At 41.0% G+C, this 22,293-nt stretch overlaps 1 protein-coding gene across 3 annotated transcripts in view; it reads right to left on the reverse strand.

Moving 5' to 3' along the window:
* Positions 1–21,432, reverse strand: part of LOC148350429 (ATP-binding cassette sub-family C member 1-like) — a 35,056-nt gene extending 13,624 nt beyond the window's left edge. For 2 of the 3 annotated variants that reach the window (XR_015847088.1, XM_088319913.1), the window contains exons 1-20: positions 21,360–21,432; positions 18,118–18,297; positions 15,887–16,012; positions 15,675–15,812; positions 12,813–12,932; positions 12,655–12,716; positions 11,406–11,534; positions 8,064–8,240; positions 7,552–7,729; positions 7,322–7,483; positions 5,861–5,953; positions 5,588–5,791; positions 5,228–5,374; positions 5,068–5,155; positions 4,924–5,006; positions 3,556–3,669; positions 2,114–2,290; positions 1,885–2,052; positions 597–783; positions 458–530 (exon numbers count right to left, since the gene is read on the reverse strand). Coding sequence is in view for 2 of the 3 variants with exons in the window: in XM_088319913.1 (XP_088176039.1) it covers positions 458–530; positions 597–783; positions 1,885–2,052; positions 2,114–2,290; positions 3,556–3,669; positions 4,924–5,006; positions 5,068–5,155; positions 5,228–5,374; positions 5,588–5,791; positions 5,861–5,953; positions 7,322–7,483; positions 7,552–7,729; positions 8,064–8,240; positions 11,406–11,534; positions 12,655–12,716; positions 12,813–12,932; positions 15,675–15,812; positions 15,887–16,012; positions 18,118–18,297; positions 21,360–21,425 (2,672 nt within the window). In the remaining variant the exon portion in view is untranslated. Of the gene's footprint in view, positions 1–457; positions 531–596; positions 784–1,884; positions 2,053–2,113; positions 2,291–3,555; positions 3,670–4,923; positions 5,007–5,067; positions 5,156–5,227; positions 5,375–5,587; positions 5,792–5,860; positions 5,954–7,321; positions 7,484–7,551; positions 7,730–8,063; positions 8,241–11,405; positions 11,535–12,654; positions 12,717–12,812; positions 12,933–15,674; positions 15,813–15,886; positions 16,013–18,117; positions 18,298–20,994; positions 21,176–21,359 lie in introns of all 3 variants that reach the window. The other variant, XM_088319914.1, reaches the window with a different exon arrangement.
* Between the last annotated feature and the right edge of the window lie 861 nt (positions 21,433–22,293).

Below are 22,293 nucleotides of genomic sequence, written 5' to 3' on the forward strand. Positions count from 1 at the left end.
CTCTGAAGAAAACGGCAAGCTTCTCTTTTCCACAACACATGCTTTTTTTCCCCACCACACCTATATGCTTTTATCTTACTTTTAGCAAAGCTGTTCGAAGCGGAAAACATTCGGTTGGAGGAATAGGGGGACAGGGGCAGGGGACGGAGAATGACTTCCTGCCCGTCCCTGCATTTTTTTTGTGTAGCATGGAAAATGGTGAGAAAAAGGCTGTATCTAGTACAGTCCAATTGCCAACACAAACCCCAAGAAAGATGTTTATTTGAGTGCGTCTAAGATGCACGTACTTGCACGCGCACCATCAAAAGGATCTGAAAGAAGCTGTGATGATGGCACAAACCATTAAACGTCAACATTTCAAATTCCGTACAGCTCTTTTAAATTTGAGCATGCAACTTCTAATCAGGTGAGCTTTGTAATACGGGTTTTACAGTAATAACAACGTCAAAGAGGTAACCTGATGAGCTGCTCCTGAGAAAGATCAATAGAGAAGTCAGTGAAACTCAAGCGGGACAAGGACCTCCTGCTGACTGAAATGACAAACAAGAAAAACATTTCTCAGTATCTATCAACATGCTCGGATGTTCCTTTGTTACCGCGCTTGGGAGCAGGGTTTTCCCTGGGCTGGTTTCTGCTGAAGTTTTGGATCAGTTTAGCAAAAGCCCCTTTGCGCTCCAGCAGCTGCGGGTACGAGCCCATCTCCGAGATGCGGCCGTCCTCCATCACCAGCACCAAGTCGGCCCTGGAGGACAGGCCCAGACTGTGGGTCACCAGCACTCGCGTCTAGACAAAGAAAACAGTAGCCAAAGAAGACAACCATTTTTAACATGCAAACTCAGCCAAGACATAAAAGAACTGGGTGATGCATAAAGCACAATTTGTTCAGGGTTCACGGTTTCTCTTTTTTAACGTAATAAAACAGTAGTACTTAAAATAAACATACTAAATGTTTCTCCTGGCGCACTAAACTTAACTTCTTATTTCTCTTCTTTTGACTTTCCTTTTTTATTTCTAACTTACTATTTTTTTATACAATTACTTTAAATGATTATTTTGCACAGTAGTATTTTACTCATTGTAAATTATCTTGCACCATCAGGATGATACTTTTTAGTTTGTTGTGCATTTGACATGTTACAATGACAATAAACTGTATACATTTCTATTCCATTCTATTCCAATTGTACTCAAAATAAATCAATAGTAATTGATTCTTGTGATGCACTCTTTTTGACGTACTATTTCTCTTAGCTGTATTTTAAACTTTTAACATTTTGGAACAAAATCGTTTTTCCACAGTAATTTAGAATCCAGTATCAGTATTGTTACACGTCCGGCTCATCTCTGAAAAGCGGGAAGACCCTTAACACCGAGAACCAATGGCTAACAGATGAAGAAGATGCTGCATCTGAGTCAGATCAGGAGGCTAATCCTGCTACTGGTGACCATGGAAACCATTACTATCTGTTTCATGTAGGGCAGCATACCCCTACCAAAAAAAGAACTACGTGGAGAGGGATGGGCACTGCCAGGCTGTGCTTGGTCAGGCCAGTCCTCGTGATGTGGTGCCCCGGTGGCGGTCTGTGAGCCGTGTGTACATATTATCATTACATTTTTACCGTTTTCATTTGGCAGGCTGGAATAAAATGCTTGACGTTTGTATGGGTATGTGTATGCCCCCCCCCCCCCCCCCCCCCCCAAGCTGTCGGTTGCCCACCCCTGCTTTAGTATTACGTTCACTTACTGTTTTTGTATCAAACATCTTACTGATATTTCTTACATATGTATACCAACATACATTTTGATATAGGTGAAAGGCTAAAATCAATCTTTCCCTTGGCACCAAAATAGCTCAAAACTATTGAATTTAAGGCTTGTCCCTACCTTGTTCTTCAGAAGTCCTTTGGGTCCAAGAACGCGGTCGAAGATATGTTGTCCCACATGTGCGTCAACGGCAGAGAGGGGGTCGTCCAGCAGGTACACGTCGGACTTCCTGTGCACAGCCCGAGCCAAGCTTATCCTCTGCTTCTGACCTCCGGACAGGTTCAGGCCCTACGGACAATTTAACGTGTCACCAGGGTTCCTCCTGCATCAGACGGCTTCGGCTTTCTACCTTCTCCCCGATTTCAGTGGCGTCTCCGGCCGGGAGGACTTCCAGGTCTGGCAGCAGAGCGCAGGCTTCTAGTACTCGATGATACCAGCTCTCCTTTCGCTCCAGACCGAACAAAATGTTCTCCTCGAGTGTGGCGTTTTGAATCCAGGCCTGCTGGGGAACATATGCCACAGAGCCCTGTGCACAGCCAAAACCAAAGTGACAAACTGTATCTAAATCTTTATGTGAAAATTCAAAATCCCAAAACAAATAGACACAACGGGGTTCATAATGCCTCCCAAAATTTGACATGAGCCTCAAAAGCGCAGAACTTGAGACAATGATATAACAATAGACTTGCTTCTGTGTCTTGAAGAGTCACTTAGCCTGATAGAGTCCCATCCACACCCCCAATAAATTCCAGTTCCAAAATTTAAAAATACACACTGTACAAAATTAAAGAAAATAATCTTTTCAAACAAAATGTTCTTATTCTTTTGGAAGTTAAACATGCTCATTATATTCATTTTTTTAATGTTTTAATGGAATCTTTGTTGTGTGAAACTGCAAGCAAAAAATCCAGTAAAAATAGGGAAAAAAATTATATGAAAAATAGTTTTTTAATATATTTTTATATATCAGCGTTTTTAGTTGAATTTTTGCAGTGTGGTGCTAATTAAAATAATAAATAAGGCAAAACGCTGTAATATGCAGACTATATCCCTTAACCACTGGGGTAGTAGGGGGGAAAATGGGTCTATTTACTCTATCCACTCTGTTCAGGTTTGACTGTTGTTTTTCTGTTCTTTCTTTGTCCCTTTTTTTCTGCTGTACAGTATTAGGTTTGTTTCTTATATTATTTTCTCCCCTAGGATGCTGAATTATTATTATTGTACAAGCTGAAATTATTTTATGTTTGTGTCACTGGGGATTAAAAATCCAAATAAAAATAGGAAGAAAAGTATACGTATTTCTATCATGAAATACCCAATCAAAATTCTTATTATCTGGAAACAAAAGTTCACTTGGCAGGTAATCTAGGATCTGATATTTTATTTTCAAGCAAAATATGAAAAAAAATGTTAACATACAAGTGTTTTTAAATATATATATTTAGTAGTTTGGGTTATTTTACTGGTCTATTTGCACGGTGGTTCTGCAAGTAAAACTCTAGTGATAAAATTAATAAAAATATGAGAACTCACACAGTAAAATTATTTGCTGTGAACCAGTCCAAGGTGCCCCGAGCCCACAGTCCAAAGTCTGTAGTTTGTTTTTATTAATGCATTTTTTTTCAGGTAAGTGGTAAAAAACATCATCATATTACAAAATTAACAAAACACCTGAAAAGATAAAAGGGATGAGTGGGTTAAGCCAACCTCTATAGGACACCTGTCCCCTAAATAACTTGAGACTGGCTTTTTTCCCCAATTTTTAAACTGACTGTTTGGTGCAAAACTCACCCTGACCATGACGGTACCCCTCCTTCTCGTCATCTCTCCCAGGATAGATGATAGTAACGAAGACTTTCCCGAGCCGACGTGGCCCACCACGGCCACAAGTGTCCCGCTCTTCACCTTTAGGAGACATTCAAATGTTGACATGGCTGGTTACGATCCTTCGGATGAGGCATACTGACGCACAATGCATAATTGAGAGACAACCTGATATTTTTCTGATGTGCTTAATGACGTAATCTACCGCATGTAGAGAACTTGTAACTTTTGACATCGCCTCCTTTTGACAAAGCCTTTTCTTTCCTCGCCCATTGGAAATCTTAAAAAATGTTTTTTTAGGCCTTGTCTGTTTATCAGTCAAAATAATGAATGATGTCAAAACATTTGCCTTCTGAATTGTTTATAATGATTTAATTAAGTGTTACAAATGACTGAATCTTCTCTCTGCGCCTACACTATCTCCAGCGCGCTAAGAACTTTGACATTTTTATTGTTTATTATCTTGTGCATCCATTCAATATGGTTGGTGTAAAGAAGAGGAAAGATGTTTCTTTTGAAAGTGGAATAAGAAAGCTTGATGCGGTTGAGAAAATAGTCGGTACACTTTTTCTCGGCCACCTTTTACCACAGAGAAGGACCTCTTGAAGCATATCTTCCAAAAGTAAGTTAAACTTAACTTTATTTATCTTTATAGAGCACCTTATTGTATGATTTTTTTATTTCTTAGAACAAATCAATACAGGTTACTTATAAAAGCCTCAAACATACTTCATTTCCTTTCATTTTATATAAACCTTAAACATGCAAAATATAGCACCGAAGCAACTTATGAACAAATTCAACTTACAAACGATCGTCCAGAACTCATTCGTAAATCGGGCAGTGTCTGTATTATAATCATAAAACTAACCATGATCAGATCACTTTTATTCAAAACAGCCTAAGTTTACCACAGGATACTTCCCTCCTCACGACGCAAAGATGGGGAAATGGTTGTTATGGGGGCCGGTGTCCAAGGAGGAGGGCTTTGCTAACTTTCACTTAGTTCTGTGTGAGTGCCGAGGCAAACAACAGCTTCTTGGGGCAATATTTCCATTCTGCGTACTGCTTATAAAATTTTCATTTGCTGGATTTAAGCGTTAAAAACTAACAGATGCTGATAGCAGTTGACCAGGCGGAAAAAAGAAAATAAGATCCGCCATTTTGTACACTTTAAGTTTGGTCTCAAAAATTCAATATAACACATAGTGCAAACATTAAGTTTGCCTCTATAAATTGATTAGTCAATCGATTATTTATAAAAATTATTTATTGACCTCCTGAAACCGCAACACCCATTTTTGTTGTGACAGTAAAAATCTGAAAATTCCCAACCTTCAAATTGATTCCCTGTAAGCACTGGGCTCCGTCAGAGGACCAAGCAAAGTGTCCGTCTTGGATCAGAACTGCGTCACCATCTGAAGAGGAGAGATTTTTTGTAGCGGATGACAATCAGCGAGCGGCAGGTTGGCTACGTACCATCAGAAAGGGGAAGCTTCTCCACATCGTCCCACTTGAGCTCATCTTGGTCCAGGAAGTTTCCCAAACGTCGGAGAGAAACAATAGCCTGTTTGGGCCACTGAGTTAGAAATGAGCTAGATGAGACGGTAAGGTGAGTGTGTTACGCTTGCTGACTGGCCTGCAACGTGGTGCTCATGGCAAAAGGAAGCTGACTCAAAGGTGTTTTCAGGATGTTGATGAGAGCAACAGACACAAAGATCTTTTGCGCGTCCAAAACGTTACGCTCGTCCATCAGCACATAAACGGCGAAGACAGCAAAGGAGATCTGTGAAAAGAGGCCCATGCTGAGGTTGACACCCCTGCCGCTTGGGAAAACTTCCTTAGAGTCGCTCTACATCCCAAAAGGACTCCCGCTCCATCAGCCTTTAGTATTATTTCTGGTATGTGATATCAGTATTTGGGATCACTATATGTATTTATATATTAGTAAGGTCTTAAGAACTTTCACTGGAGTACAAAAGTGGAAGCAATGACTCACCAGGAAAGAGGAAGAGTTAAAGGAGGCCAGCGAGACAGAGTAGAGAACTTGTGACTTCTTCAGGGCCTCCAATTCACCGTCTCTCAGAACGCCCACTCGTCGCAGGAAGGCGTCCTCCCAGGCGTAGAATTTAAGGATCTTCACCCCGCTAACAATCTCGTTCATCAGCTTGATACGACCGTCCATGAAGTCCATCTGTACCTCCTGAGGGAAACGACCTTTCATCGGGTGGTCTCACCAGTGACAAAATCAGCACCTGGTCCATCACCTCACCTGAAGCTTGCTTCTCATCTTGGCAATGAGCCCGTTCAAAGGGAATATAAGGATGACGGCACCGATGCCAGCCAAGGCGGACAAGCCGAGCAGCTGCCGATGAAACATCAAATTGTGAGTTCTCAAGCCCAACTCGAAAATGTCAATCATTACGTCTGGGTCGGGCGGGGTTTCTCTCTTGCAGAGTTTAAAAAAAATAAATATATGTTTATAAAAGTGTATGGTAGATAGGCACAGCGGCTGAGTGGTTAGCGCGTCCGCCGCACAGTTCCTAGGTATTGGGATCCAATCCAGCTACCAGCCTTCCTGTGTGGAGTTTGCTTGTTCTCCTCATCCTCCCACATTCAGAAAAACATGCATGTCGGGTAATTGGCCAGTTCAAATTGTCCCTATGTGTGAATGAGCGAGTGAGTTGTCGGTCTCTGTGTGCCCTGCGACTTGCTGGCAAACCAGTTCAGGGTGTCCCCTGCCCACTGCCTGAAGAGAGCTGGGATGGGCTCCAGCACCCCTGGGACCCTACCAAGGATAAACGTTGCAGGTAATGGATGGATGGATGGTAGATAGGGCCATGCTGTCCAAGAAACACCGTTGCATGGTCCACAGAAAAAAAAACCTCCCTCCTGTCTCTGTTGATTATCCACCCATCATTGTTTTTCTTTCTCTCTGCCCCTCTCTCTCCTAAAGTGCCGCGCCAGATTCTTAAGGATCTATTGCTGCTGTGGTTTATGGCCCAATTTTTCTGTCAACTCTTTACAAAAATCCATCAATGATGGAAAATTGTAGGTAAATGTAACCTCTGCAGACACAAAAATATCAAAATATCTAAATGTTTACAGTCATGATGAATAAGGCTGCAACTAACTATAATTTGATTAATCGATGAATCAGTCAATTATTCTTTGGATTAATCTATGAATCGGAAAAACACATTTAAAATGTTCCTCCTATATTAAATTTTGCAGTGTTCGACTTTTTCATGTCAATTTTGTTTGTGATGGTTTGTAATGTTAATGTTAAACAAAAAAATGATACATTTTGGGGTATTACAACCCTACAACTTATCAACAAGATCCAATGTACATACTTCCATTGATTTAATGTGCTTAGTGGCTGATAAATCAAGCAACACAACGAATCAATGAGGTAACTAGTTCCACTTTTAATTATTGATTTTAATCAATTTTATTGATGCAGCCCCAGTGTTTAATTTAGATTTTGTTACAAAAGAAAAGCTTTAAATTGTTATCATTAATCACCTCTCCTCCTCCTGAATCCTCAAAAATAAAATGTGAAATTTTGGGTTTGCTTCGTGCTCAGTCCTGAAAATCAAGTTGATTGTTCGGGCTAGGGCTGAGTCTGGCTTTCATACCCATGGGCCTGAGTCGGGTCGGGCTGGATTATTTTAGACCAACTCCTACCTCTGATTCCTCCCAACCCGACAAGACGGATGATTTGTCTTACGTTGGAAAGAAAGTAGAAGCACAGCGCAATTTCGATGGGCGCCACCCACACGCTGTTGACGTACACCACAAAGTCCATCATTTTTTGGGTGTCGACAGAAATCAGGTTGATGATTTCCCCCACTGTGCACTGGCGGCGAGCGGCGCTGCTCATTACCAGACACTGAAAGGAAGGCACCGGTCAGGAAAAAAAACAAAACATCTCTTCCTTCACTGCACTGGTTGGTGTACCTTCCTGTAGACCACAGCCATGACAGCGCTCTTGAGTCGCATTCCGAGCGTGAAGCAGCGGTACATGTACTGGTGGTTGAACAGCGACTGCAGGCAAGACAACAGGAAGAGCAGGGCGGCGTACAGAAAGCCTTTCCAGGAGGCTGCTTCCTCATCTCGCATGAAGCCCAGCAAGAGGCTGTGGTCAAGAAGGGCCAACATCACAGATGTTAATGCTAAAGCTCCAAGTCACAAAATGAAATTTTCAACACGCGTTCATATATGCAGAGAAAATGCGCTGATGGAACTTCACTTTCGCCATTTTAAATATTTGAGAACTAGACAGTGTACAAGATCTTGTAACACTTAAATGCTAATGTTTTTTTTCCGCCTGAAAACGTTTTATTACTAGGGTTGTCATGAGCTAATATTTACTCTTTATCATGTAGAAAACTGATATATGCCCAATTTTGATAATAATTCAAGGGAGTTTAACGTCAACTTGAGAATATGAGAAATAGGAACTGCCTGACCTGAGCACCTGCGGGACGGCGAACATGAAGGCATCATGCAGGACCAGGCAAAAGGTCCCCGTCAGGAAGTAGGGTCCAAAGCTCCGCACTAAAGAACGCAGCAGAAGGGATACGTGGCTTTGCCTTTTTGGGGGCTTGCTCAGGAGACAGCTTTTCTCTGATGACACTGACGGCCGTCTGTACTCGTCCCGGCCAGAAAAAGAATTTCAGGATGGAAAAAAAAATGCTTTGAGAAGGGCAGACCAGTAAATCATTTAGGGGCCAGTCAAACCCCTTTAATCCCCTCCTTCAAGTTAGACTTTACATCCCCATTCTAATTAATATGTGAGTCCTAGTGCCAAATTGATCTGTTATTTTTTTTTAACCCTGCAACAGTGCTTATTCTATAAAAACTATAGTTAGACAAGTTTCGTAAACAAATTGGTAAAATAAAGAAATATACATATTTTCAAAATCTAAAACAACAAAATTGCTGAAAAGTAAAAAAAAAGTAAAAGTAAAATAAAAAACAATAATATTTTAAAGTAATGAGACATTGTTTTTTTGGAAGTGTATTTGTCACGGTCGCCATGACGACCAGTATGCCACGCCCCCGAACTCAAGCTGAAGCAGATCAGCTGATTTCTGTTCTGCTATTTAAGGCTGGATTTTGGGTTTGGCGGGTGCTGGTTCATTACTCATTCTTCACAATCCCGGTCTGTTATGCCTTGTCCTGTTTAGTCTGTTATGCCTTGTCCTGTTGAGTTCGTGCCGGAGGAACTCTGTGTTGTTCTGTTTTGCCCCGGAGTATTGGGCGACTTTTATTTTATAAAATAAAACTTATGGATCGTCAACGCATTTGAGTTCTCCCTTCATGCCCCCTGCCTCTGTTCGGGTCCGGTCACCCCTTCCACGCCGCCACGTCTCGTGACATAATGAACCAGCCAACAAATAGAACTCAGCGAACGATCCCAGCGCGACTTGGGAGAGCTGGAGAGCGCAGTTCGGCAGGCGCCTACTGAGTTGGCCTTCCCTGCCCGTTCGAACCACGGCCCCGCCCGTCGTGGCCCTTGCTGTGCCTCGAATGGGGTCCCGGGAAGAATTGACGCCTGCCTGTTCGACTCTCATGCCTGCCTGCCCGACTCCCGTGCCGATTGCCTGCTATTCCGTCTTCCCTGCGTGCCAGCCCGACTCCGACTCTGCTGCCCGTCGGGCCGACTCCGACTCTGCTGCCCGTCGGGCCGACTCCGACTCCGCTGCCTGCCAGCCCGACTCCGCTCCTCCTGTTTTGTCTGTTCTGATTTTGACTCTCTCATGTCTTGTCTGTTCTGATTTTGACTCTCTCATGTCTTGCCTGTTCTGATTCCGCCTGTCCTGTCTGAATCGCCACTTCTGAACCTGAACCCCTGAGCCTGACTCTTCTGAATCTGACCCCCCTGAGTGCGACTCTTCTGAATCTGACCCCCCTGAGTGCGACTCTTCTGAATCTGACCCCCCTGAGTGCGACTCTTCTGCATCGGCCTGTCCTGAGTGCGACTCTTCTGCATCGGCCTGTCCTGAGTGCGACTCTTCTGCATCGGCCTGACCTGAGTGCGACTCTTCTGCATCGGCCTGACCTGAGTGCGACTCTTCTGCATCGGCCTGACCTGAGTGCGACTCTTCTGCATCGGCCTGACCTGAGTGCGACTCTTCTGCATCGGCCTGACCTGAGTGCGACTCTTCTGCATCGGCCTGTCCTGAGTGCGACTCTTCTGCATCGGCCTGTCCTGAGTGCGACTCTTCTGCATCGGCCTGTCCTGAGTGCGACTCTTCTGCATCGGCCTGTCCTGAGTGCGACTCTTCTGCATCGGCCTGTCCTGAGTGCGACTCTTCTGCATCGGCCTGTCCTGAGTGCGACTCTTCTGCATCGGCCTGTCCTGAGTGCGACTCTTCTGCATCGGCCTGTCCTGTTTATCTGTCCTGTTCTCGCCTGTCCTGTTTATCTGTCCTGTTCTCGCCTGTCCTGTTTATCTGTCCTGTTCTCGCCGGTTCTGCCTGTCTGTCATCCCCTGTCCAGTTGGCCACCAGACCCCCCCTGCCGAGCGCCGATTCCGATCCGCCCGACGCAGATGGCGCCTGCCTCTCCCCGTTCCTGCGTGTTCGGAGGAGGGAGCAGGGTTGCCCCAATCGCGATCGTCAACATTCCGGGGCGCGAGGTAGTAATTTTTTCTTTTTTGGGACCTCGGGAGCTGTCCCTTAAGAGGGGGGCTCTGTCACGGTCGCCATGACGACCAGTATGCCACGCCCCCGAACTCAAGCTGAAGCAGATCAGCTGATTTCTGTTCTGCTATTTAAGGCTGGATTTTGGGTTTGGCGGGTGCTGGTTCATTACTCATTCTTCACAATCCCGGTCTGTTATGCCTTGTCCTGTTTAGTCTGTTATGCCTTGTCCTGTTGAGTTCGTGCCGGAGGAACTCTGTGTTGTTCTGTTTTGCCCCGGAGTATTGGGCGACTTTTATTTTATAAAATAAAACTTATGGATCGTCAACGCATTTGAGTTCTCCCTTCATGCCCCCTGCCTCTGTTCGGGTCCGGTCACCCCTTCCACGCCGCCACGTCTCGTGACAGTATTTTTTTAAATGTACATATACATCCATATTTTATTTATTTGATCATTATTTTGTTTTTAATGGTTTTAATTAGTCTTGTGGTTATAAAAATTATTAAAACACTGCGCAAATTTTCCAATTAAAAAGTGAATTTTTATTTAAAATTTAAAAAGTTCAATAAGAAAACTTGCATGATTGTTGAAAAAACGGAAATAAGATCAATAAGCAATTTTTCAATGGAAAGATATGTAAAAATATAATTTTGGTTATTTTAAATCATCTTAAATATTTTTAATAATTGTATTTTTGTCAAAAATATTTTTCCACCAGACTAATTTTGTTATGGACAAGCAATTTCAAATAAGAAAAAAAGATAGTAGAATCATTTATAAAGGAATCATATTTAACAGCATTCTATTTGTTAGGAAAACATTTTGCTCATGTTATTTTTTTATTGTAGTCATTATTTTATTTTCTATTTTTTCTGTTTGCATCATGAAGAAGCAAGCAAACAGAAAATATTCCAGTAAACTATTGAGAAGAAAAAAGGAAAAAAAAGATAAAATGTGACAAGGATTAAAAAAACAAAAGTACCAGTATTACTGTATTAAGTAAAATAAGAACAAAAAAAACAAAGTATGATATTATTTTTCTGTTGAAAGATAAATGTCACTCATCAAAACAATGGTGTTCCTATATTAGCGAATTACATTTTTCTAAATGTTTATTCAAACTTTTCTGCTTTGAAAGGTATTTTCAACAGTTAGTTTCTCACCGCTGCTTGACTTGTTCCGGCACTTTGGCAGAGTCCAGCTCGCACATGATGCGCTCCGACAAGTCCTGGTCCCTCAGTGTCCACAAGTCGGGCGCCTGCAGGGGCCGCCTGAAGCCCCGGACCACCAGACTAAGCAACAGAAATCCACAAAATATGACCCCATCAATTCAGTAAGTTCAGATCCGCATCAAAGCTAAAATTTCTGTTTTCACCGTTTTTATTCACTGACTGAGATTGCATTTGGCGCCACACTTGCTCACTATATTTTTGTCGAGTTGTTGTCACTGACAGTGAATTTAAAGGGTCAGTGTGTATTATTTAGCACAGGGGTCACAACATTTTCTAAGCTGAGAGCTACTTTTTATTATGATCGACACGAAGGGCTACCATTCTAAAATACATTTCTAAGATAACAAATTATGTTTTTAATATGTTGTTACTAATTTATTACCAGTTTGTAACTATAAAAGTTAAGTATACTATTAAAACGCCATGTCAGTTAGAAATCCGATTTACTCGAAAATTGCAATCACCCATCACTGGTGAGCTATTTTCAAAACCTCCCCGCAGGATACTCTGGTGATCGTAGGGAGCTAACGCGGGCACCATGTTGTAGAATCCTGATTTAGCGCACCCTAGTAGTAAAGAAACCCTTGATTCATCCATTAAAAAAACAAGCAAAAAGACATCAACTATCATACAAACGAAAGACTGGGCAAAACTATAAGAAAAATAGTGCGGTTTGGACACTTTGAGTCTCTGTAGTTTGTAGTCTTCCTTGTTATATGTAGCACTCGTTTTTGGTAGCATACCTGTCAACTTATATGTTTGCCCTGTATTTTAAACGTTTTTTGAACGTTTCGAATTGTGTACGCCGTATCACAAGTGTTGTAGGGGAGTTTTTAAAAATATATATAGTGATACATATAATACGCAACACTAACTTAACTGTGAGTGGGTTAGGAACTAAGAAAGATGCAGATGTTTATTTGGTTATAAATGATCTTTATTCTACATAGTCAGTCTTGCTGTGAGTAAATATGTGCCTCATTGGGTTTGTGAGCTTTATTGTCGCCTAATAAAGGGAATTGCAATCATTAATAAGTGGAACAATTGGGTGAGGTTGACAGATACGATTCCACGACTTATAGTTGTCAAATAATAGACACTGTCCCTTTAAGAATGATTCAAATTCCCCTTTGGATAACAACCCAAGGCAATTTGCAATAATCGTGGCCGACATTCGTACCCGCTGAACCAGCAGAAGAAAAACTTGGAAAGGAAGGAGGCATCTTCTTCGGGACACGCGTTCTGAAACAGGCAAGACCACACATAGACAAAAAAAGTTAAGTGAAGGAAGAAAGTGTCACATATACAGAATACCAAAAACCCGGCACTATAGGCTACCTCTTTGCGACGGTTGCCGAGCGGTCGCCGGTCTGAGAAGCCGCTCAGCACCACTTGAATGACTTGGAGGGAAAAACTGATGAAAAAGGCCACAAAGCGGACCGCGTCCGACCGGAAACCCTAAAACACAAGGAGTATGTGATCTCAAAGGAAGCGCCATCTCCAACTAATAGTTCTTGGCCAAAGAGTGCATCCAGTGTCTTTGTGTTTGAAGGAGGCGCCCAAAAAAGTTGCTCATTGCCTCCGTAACCTGTCTCATGACTTGAAAAGTGCAGTATTCAATTCAATTTAGCAAACATTATTTATTGTGCAGATGTAATCAAATATGTGTATATTCTAAGAAGAAAATTCTCTTTAGAGGGACAGTTTGTGTCAAGAACCGGAACAGAATCAGAACCCAAATGCCTGAGGTTTCTCACACAAGCCTTTTATTTTACGGGAAATGGGGAGTCATGCACGTTAGGCAGCAGTCTGGCGTGGAATGATAGGAAGCCAGAGGCCGACAAGATCAATACCGATTGCCTGAGCAGATATCGACAGATGGGGTCGATTCCGGACAGGACGGGACAAACATGATTGATATCAAAACAGGATATTGAAATTAAACAGGACAAACTAGACAGGAACGTAACTGGAAACCGATATTCAACAACAGGACCGACAGGATTGATATTAAAATAGGATATCGAAATAAAACAGGAAAAACGGGAACGAAACTGGAAACCGATATTAAACAGGACAAAAATAAACGGGAACAATACCTGACAGGAAATGCCAACAGGAAACAGGACCGGGTCAAAACCCACGTCTTGCAGGGCAGAGATTTGTTGACGGACTGACAAAGGAAGAGTGAAAGCACTGAGCTTGAATAGACGGAAAGCCAATCCGTCAACGAGCCGCAGCTGGTGCCACAAGGGCGGGGCCAATTGGGTGCCATGGCAATCGTGACAGTTTATATACCTGACGTCTTGATGCTATGGTAATGGAAATGGTGTAATAAGAGTCTGTAGTCTGCAATAGTCCATGCGGCCTTTGAGACTTGCTGTGATTAAGGACTATACATATAATCATAACTTGACCTTACTTGCTGCTACGCTGTGCTCTGTGGCACTGGTTTTTGTTCGCATTAGACAAATACAAAGCTATTTAGAGGTCAAAAATTATACTGGAGCTTTAATATTTATGACAATATTGGGCTTTTTTAATGAACGAATTCGTTTTTACCACTAGGATGCGCTAAACAATACACACGGTCCTTTTAGAGTGTGGTGAAACGTGGCCTTCCGACATGGCGGCTACGTGCCAAGCGTGCAAACGTTTTTTGGGAACCCGGCGCGAAATGAAAAGGGTAAATAATCCTGCAGCCTGCTGTGACTTTTGGCAGCTGACCAATAGAGAATTCGACTGCGTCAATAGGGCATTCCATGCATGCAATTTCCATGGATATGGCCACCCCATTTTGGCCTTCAGAAAAATCAGTATGTGCTTTTCGTTTACCAAATAGTATATAATTTTTGTTTATTTATTAAAATAGTGTTTTAAATTGAACAAACTTCTATTTTGGTGTTAAATAAAACATTGAATGTTCATTTTTATCTATTTTTCAAATGGAAAAAACACCCTCTTATTTGTTATTGGGATATAAAAAGAGGGAATGATAAGTAAGTCATTATTTTGTCTTTTTGTTTTAAATGTTATTCAGCATTGTTGTTTGTTATTTTGACTGTTATGCGCTGTTTTATTCATCGTCACTACTGGCCAATCATGTTGCCGTTTTTTTAATTGCCACACCTCTTTGGGCTTATCTGTTTTTGTAACCTGGGGGAATTTAATAAAAAAAAAGACAAGGCTTGAACGAGGATCTTTTGAAACAGTTTGGAATTTCTTATATGAGTGTTTGGTACAGTTTTCTCCTGTTCTCCTCGCAAGTTCACCATTGATGTCTTCTATACTTATTTTGAATGTCTACTAAACTATAGAATAACAAGCATAATGGCTGTTTGTCAACCAGTTTAGGGTGTCCCCTGCGCGCTGCCCAGAGTTAGCTGCGATGGGCTCAAGCACCCTCGCGACCCTAGTGAGAATAAGTGGCACAGAAAATGGATGGATGGCTGTTTGTGCCATGGTTTGTTGAAACATGTGCATAAGATACAATTGCATCAATCGAGATGCTGGTTCCGATAGACTAAGAGCAGACTTGGGCACCCCGGTCCTCAAGGGCTGCATGTCCTGCATGATTTAAACTTAGGTGACACAAATTATATGCAATTCAATCTTTCATGTGCATTCATCAAGAAATATGATTTTTAGATTTCAGAATAGAATAGTCTATATTGTTATTGATAAAAACATTGTGAAACGTTGTATGCAACAAGATTGGGTAAGCTTGTAAGAGATCTGGCAGGATCTGAGTTGAATTACCCGGAGTGCCCCGGTCTGAGGATTGGATTAGGTTTCTTGGAGTGGTCGGTGGTTAAGAGCTGCAGCACCCAATTTAGTGGCCAGAGGGCTTTATAGACCACTCCAAAGCAGACCACGCGTAAGTTGATTTGGTTGGTCTTCATTGGGGATGCCTTGACATGAAACCTAGCTAAAGACACTCACAGAGGCCTAAATTACCACTGTGTAAATTTTCCCAATAGTCTGTTCTGCTGTTTCGGAGACAGCAGTCACATACAAACACAAACGCACACAAATCAGGATTTATTAAGTAGTTTATATTAGATATATTAGACTGAAGTTAGATTTAGATTACATCATGTAGATTGGATTCACTGAAATCACCTAATTAGCTGTAATATTGCATTCAAATATGTTTTCGGGATGTAATACGTTTAGCTCATACTGTCAGAATCTCAGTACCTGATGAAGAATCTGCTCCACGACATCTTTGAAAGGAAAAACTGCACACAGAACCACAAAAGTCCAGAAGAGGAAGAGCAGGATGGATGAGCGGCATCCTTTTCTCCTCTCCACGTGGATGACGAAGACGGACAGAACCTGTCAGATGCACAAATTCTTTAGATCTTATTTATGTAGCGGGGACGACGAGCGGGCGGCAGAGGTCGACATACGAGAGTGATCGATCGGACGAAGGGGCCGAGCAGGAAGACGGCGTGTCTGTGAAGTTCGTCACTTTTCCTCACCAGAAGATAGAAAATCTCCAGTAGGCTCAAGGAAGCTAAGCTCAAGCTAAGCAGCTGGAAACACAACAAGAGAAACCCCCACTTGCAGACACATTCACACTTTGTATATCTGATGGCCTTTGTGTTCTTTTGTTTTCCTAGGACCAGTAGAATTTCATTTATATTTTTATCTGGATTGGCTTAATGGGTTGATAATATATTCATGAGAGGAGCAATGAGAGGAGCCAGCTGAGTTTGTTCGGGCATGTGTTTGGATGGCTTTTAGATGTCTCCCTGATGAAATGTTCTGTCCATCTCCCACCTGCACCAGGCTTAGGGGACGGCCTGGGTATTCACCTTGGGATCCTGACCAGGGAAGTTAATGAAGTGGCTGGGGAGAAGGAAGTCTTGACTAATATTTTCAAATCTTAATATTATAAAAAGCAGTTTTTTATTTGTTGAAACAGAGTACTATTCCTAAATCCTAATTGATAAAAATACTCGTATTTGTTAAAGCAGAAGTTTACCGCCATGTCCCACGTGCAGGAGCCCAAAGGATTGCCTGGGTATTCACTTTGGTACCCTGACCAAGGAGCTCAATGAAGTGGCTGGACAAAAATAAATTTTGACTAATATTTTCAAGTTCTAATATTAAATAAACCTTTTTTTTTATCTGTTAAAACAGACGATTTGGGTCAGGTCCCAAGTGCAAGAAGCGAAGAAGAAAACCTGAGTATTGACCTTTGGATCCTGACAAAAAAGATCAATTAAGTGGCTGGGGAGAGGAAAGTCTTGACTGCTATTATCAAATCCTAATTTAAAAAATATTCATATTCGTTAAACCAGAAGTTTACCGCTATGTCCTACTTGCAGGAACCTAAAGGATTGCCTGGGTATTCACCTTGGGATCCTGACCAAGGAGCTCAATGAAGTGGCTGGGCAAAAAGAAATCTTGACTAATATTCTCAAATTCTAATATTAAATAAACCTTTTTTTATCTGTTAAAACAGAAGATTTGGGTCAGGTCCCAAGTGCAAGAAGCGAAGAAGAAAACCTGAGTATTCACCTTCAGATCCTGACAAAGAAGATCAATTAAGTGGCTGGGTAGAGGGAAGTCTTGACTGCTGTTATCAAATCCTAATTAAAAAATATTCATATTCGTTAAACCAGAAGTTTACCGCTATGTCTTACTTGCAGGAGCCTAAAGGATTGCCTGGGTATTCACCTTGGGATCCTGAGCAAGGAGCTCAATGAAGTGGCTGGGCAAAAAGAAATCTTGACTAATATTCTCAAATTCTAATATTAAATAAACTTTTTTTTATCTGTAAAAACAGAAGATTTGGGTCAGGTCCCAAATCAAGAAGAAAACCTGAGTATTCAAACAAATCTTAACTAATATTCTCAAGTCCTAACATTAAATATATCTTTTTTGATTTGTTAAAACAGAAAATTATGGCCACGTCCCAAGTACAAGAGGCGAAGAGGGAAACCTTAGTATTCAGCTACGGATCCTGACCAAGAAGACCAATGAAGTGGTTGGGGAGAGGGAAGTCTTGATTCATATTTTCAAATCCAAAATATTTTTATCCGTTAAAACAGAAGTTTACCACCATGTCCCAGGAGTAGGAGCCCAGATTATTGCCTGGGTATTCACCTTAGGGTCCAGACTAACTACGTAAATGAAGTGGTTGGGGAAAGGGAAGTCTTGATTGATATTCTCAAATCCTAATTTACAAAAAGGTTGACTTGTTAAAAAAAAATTGCTGCAATCTTAGGGTCTTATCTACTTGCATATTTGACCCAAATTACTTCCCCCCAAACCCCTGTATCTGTTAAAAGTGTTCAATACAGTTTTCCCATCATTAGACCCCATCCTACTTCCGTTTCTTCAATAGAAATGTTTACATTGCACTTTGAAGTTGGAGCCATCTGTTCACAGGTTTTTGCTGTTAGTGCTTTTTTAATCTAGACTTGTTTCTCCCCAGCCACTTCACTCTGCTGATGCATTTGGCTTCTACGGTGACACCCGATCAACCAAGAGACATCATTTGCACCAGGGTGTTTTGCGTCATCCCTGGGGCCTTAAAGTTTTCCTTTTAATGTTATTCACATTTGTTTGTTTTTTCATATTAGGAGGCAACTGAAAAAAAAACTTCAGTTTGGCCTCTAAATTTACTTACAGTTTTGGTGCAGCAGAGCAAGGACAGTGGGAGAGGCGGGCGAGGCGGTCGCAGATACAGGTAGAGCAGGTGCAGGGGGCAGCAGGTCCACAAGAATACGCAAGGGAAGCAAACAAGGATGGTGTGTTGGAAGCACTGCGTCAAATCGGGCGAGCTGGTGTACCAGGTCACGTTCCAGTCCTCAGTAAGGACATAAAGGGATTAAACATAACACTCACAGCCAAACGGTGCCAAACATGAGGCCCGTGGGCCGGATCAAGGGTTTGAATCCAGGACGCGAGACAACTCTGAGAGAAGCGCAAGAGAAAAAAAGGAATTGCAGTTTGAAATAAGTCCACTTGATGTCACCAACGCCAGGCGCCACTCCTGAATCAACTGTAGCTGTATTTTTTTATTTTTTTTCCTTTCTCAGTCTCTTTTTTTCCCCTCAAATTTTCTCTCTTTCTTTGTTTCTTTTGGTCTCTCTCTATGTCTCCCTCTTTTATCTCTTTTTGTATTTCTCTTTTCTTTTTCTCCCTATTTCTCTCTCTTTTTTATCCCTCTCCTTTATTTCACTTTCTTTCTTCTAACTCTGGTTTCTTCATTTTCCTCATGCTGAGGTTTTTCCTTGCCCTCATGTAGGTTTTAGATCAGGGGATGGTGTAATAATAGTTTGTAAATGTCTGTGGTCTTTGCAGCCCTTTGAGACTCCTTGTGATTAAGGGCTATACAAATAAACATGACTTGACTTGTCCCTCTGTCTTACTTTCTTACTTTCTTTCTCTCAACTCTCTTTCTCTCATGCACTCTCTTTATATCTTTTTTCTCTCTCTCTCTCATTCTTTCTTTATACCTATTTATTTGTCTTTTTTATCTTCTCTTTCTCCCCTCTTTCGTTCTCTCTCGCACTTACTTTTTTCTCTATTTTTCTCTCTTTCTTTTTGTCTCTCTTTTTGTATTTCTCCCTTTTCTTTTTCTCCCTGTTTCACTCATTTAATCTCTCTCCTTTCTTTCTAACTCTGTCCCTCTTTCTTTCTTTCTCTTTCTCTCACTCTTTACATATTTTCTCTCTTTCTCTCCTGTTCTTTCTTTATCCCTATTTCGTTGACTCTTTCTTTTTCTCTTACCTCTTTCTCCCTTTCTATCCTCTTTTGTTTCTTCTCGCACTGACTTTTTTTTTTTACTATTTTTCTTTTCTCTCTTTGTCTCTCTCTGTCTTTCTTTCTCTCGCTCATGCACTCTTTTTTCTCTCTCTCTCTCTTGTTCTTCCTTAATCCCTATTTATTTGTTTCTTTCTTTTTTATCTTCTCCCTTCCTCCCTTTCTCTTTCTGCCCTCTTTCATTCTCTCTCGTTCTGACTTTTTTCCTGTATTTTTCTCTCAGTTTTTCGCTTTCTTTTTGTCTCTCGCTTCTCTCTTTTTGTATTTGTTTTCCTTTTCTCCCTATTTCTCTCTCTCTTTTGATATCTCTTTCTGACTCTGTCCCTCTGTCTTTCTTTCTCTCTCTCTCTCTCTCTCTCTCTCGCTTTCATTATGTAGTTTTTCTTTCTCCCTCTCGTTGTTTCTTGATCCCTTTTCTTTGTTGCTTTTTTTTCGCTTCTCTCTTGCTCCCTTTCTCTCTTTCTCCCCTGTGATGTTTTCTCTCGCACTTTTTTTCTTTATTTCCCTTTTCTCTCTTTGTCTCTTTGGCTCTCTCCGTCTCCTCTACTTATCTTTCTTTCTCTCTTATTCTCTTTCGCTTCATGAAAAAAAAGTGTTTTTGGTGAATAGATTGTTACACTTTGTAACATTTTAATCAAAAAAATCAGCTGATTAATTGTACAATAGAAGATTGCTATTATTCTTTCTTTGAAGTAAATTCAGCCCTCCTTTTGCTAAAACTGGCCACTGATGGTGTCTAAATTCCAAGTTATAAGTTATAAGTATTTTTATACAAAAAAAAAGGATTTCTTACCTTCTACAATGGAAAATTATTAACAGACCCACAAGGAATGAATGTTTTATTTATCAGAATGTATTGGATTATATTTGTTAGCTTTTCAGTAGGTTCCACTCAGTTTGCTAAACTAAATGCATCATTTTAAATTTGACCAGACTCCCTGGGCTTACAGGCTTTTTTTTTGGCCCTTCCATGTATTTGACTTTGACACCCTTGACGTGGACATGAGAAGAGTTTCGCAACTACTGCTAAGTGACTCAGGAATTCTTTTGTGGGGGGAATAAAGGACATATGACTTATATGTATTGTTATAATATACTATTTATTAATCAACGTGTTAAGAAAATTGTTGTATTTACTTCTCAGCTACCCCAATTCTAGGCTGTATTATTTAGAAGTGGTGTCCGTAACTTTAAAATATTCTACTGCCAGAAGCCATCTTCTGGCTGAAATAATCCTTGCAGCTCCATTTGTTGAGCGTGCAAGAACGTGAGATTCTTAGACATTCACAAATAAACTCCTCTTTTTTCATCTTTTTGGGGGATTTGTCCTTTTCTTACTTTCACCGTTTTCATCCTCGAATAAAAGAACATGTGTATGCGCATGAATTCACACTCCTCCTTCCAATCTCCCCTGCCTTCTTTCTTCCAGCATAATGCGCTCTGTGGCAGGAACACCGAGGATAAAAGTGAAATAAAAGCAGACAGGCGTGGTGGGAAAAAATATATCTATAAAGGCTATTTGAACTCAGTTGGGTATTGTGAACAGATACTTGATAGAGAAAATATTTAATTTTAATCTTTTCAAGGAAACCTCAAACTACACACCCCGCCTATGTTTGTTCGGAAATTCATTAAATAGTGTCAACATTTACCATCAAAACTTTACAAAGTGGCACAAACTACGAGAGTCCCCCTTCAACAAAAATGGCGCAAAAACTGGGCCCCGAGTTGAACTCACCCACAGCGGATCCAAACCGCCGAGTCGACACAAATCCTCCATGTTGTCGTCCCAAATGATTTCGAAAGTATGTCTACTGCCGTGACTTCACTCTCCATCGCTTTCATTGTATCACACCGCCGAGTGAAATAACATAAGTGTGTTATGTATGTTCCACGAGCATTTTGGGTCGCGTGCTCACCTGAATACGAGACAAGACTTACTTTACCGCCATCTTGTGGCGTTCTTACGGGCATTCAATTCAGGAGAATATTCTAAAAGTTTATCATTTTTAGCATTATAATTTCACTCTCAACTACAGTTATGACTACGTTTGATGCGATACTGATAAATTTCCCCATTTATTAGTGGCAGACAATTCTCACCCGCAAGTAAGAAGCTCTTGACGAAAGGCGGAAAAAGGCTCCGTCTGTACTGGACTTGGGGTGCATTCAAAGACCGGACTTAGTCTCGGGATTTTAAACTTTCCAATGTCTGTTATATTCCGGATATTTGACGTCTAAAAGCTACTTTATAACTACGTTTTTCAAATTCCCCGATAAGCCGGTAGGGGTGTGTGTGTACGTGTGTGAAGGACAGAGTAAAGCACTCTGGGAGGTCTTCAGTAACTTGAGAAGCGCTATAAAAATCATACCTGTCAAACTCCACGGCTTCATGCCCTTACAAAATGTTGCATTTTAGCTTACACCATATTTTTTTTCAAATGTTTATTTATGTAGTTTAACATGTTATATTGTACATGTGTTTTGTTATATCATATATATTGTTAATGGACATTTTGTGAGATCCTGAGTTGCTTGACATGAGGTTTATTATTAAAAAAGGTTCAAAAAATAAGGAGCTTGGACATTCACCGTAGAAGGAAAAATTACATGCAAATATAATGTAGTAGAATAATACATTTTCTTATTCAAATTATTAATTCATTTTCTGCATTCAATTATTGTTGGTAATACACTGATTAAAGGGATAACCACAAACCAGTCTTTTTTCATTTTCTCCTTTTTTACTTCCTTTTTTAACTTCTTTACACAACATAATCATTCAAAATATAATGCATCAAAGCAAGTGAGCCGTTTGAGAGCCGAGTCTCTTTAATGAGTTGAGCCGAAAAAGCCGGTTCTCTAAAAAGAGACGGACTTCCTTTCACTACACAACTCAAACTCGTTTGACTTGATTGATTTTCGTGATAGTCTGTGTATACCGGATGGTACCCATAATTGACAAATTTGTGTTTTACCATACAGATTTTCTTGAACGTCGTACACGTATTAAAATGCATAATAAACATACTTTGTA

Source organism: Urocampus carinirostris, chromosome 16, assembly GCF_059441175.1.
Source record: "Urocampus carinirostris isolate Australia breed hairy pipefish chromosome 16, RoL_Ucar_1.0, whole genome shotgun sequence".
Taxonomy (NCBI): Eukaryota; Metazoa; Chordata; class Actinopteri; order Syngnathiformes; family Syngnathidae; genus Urocampus; species Urocampus carinirostris.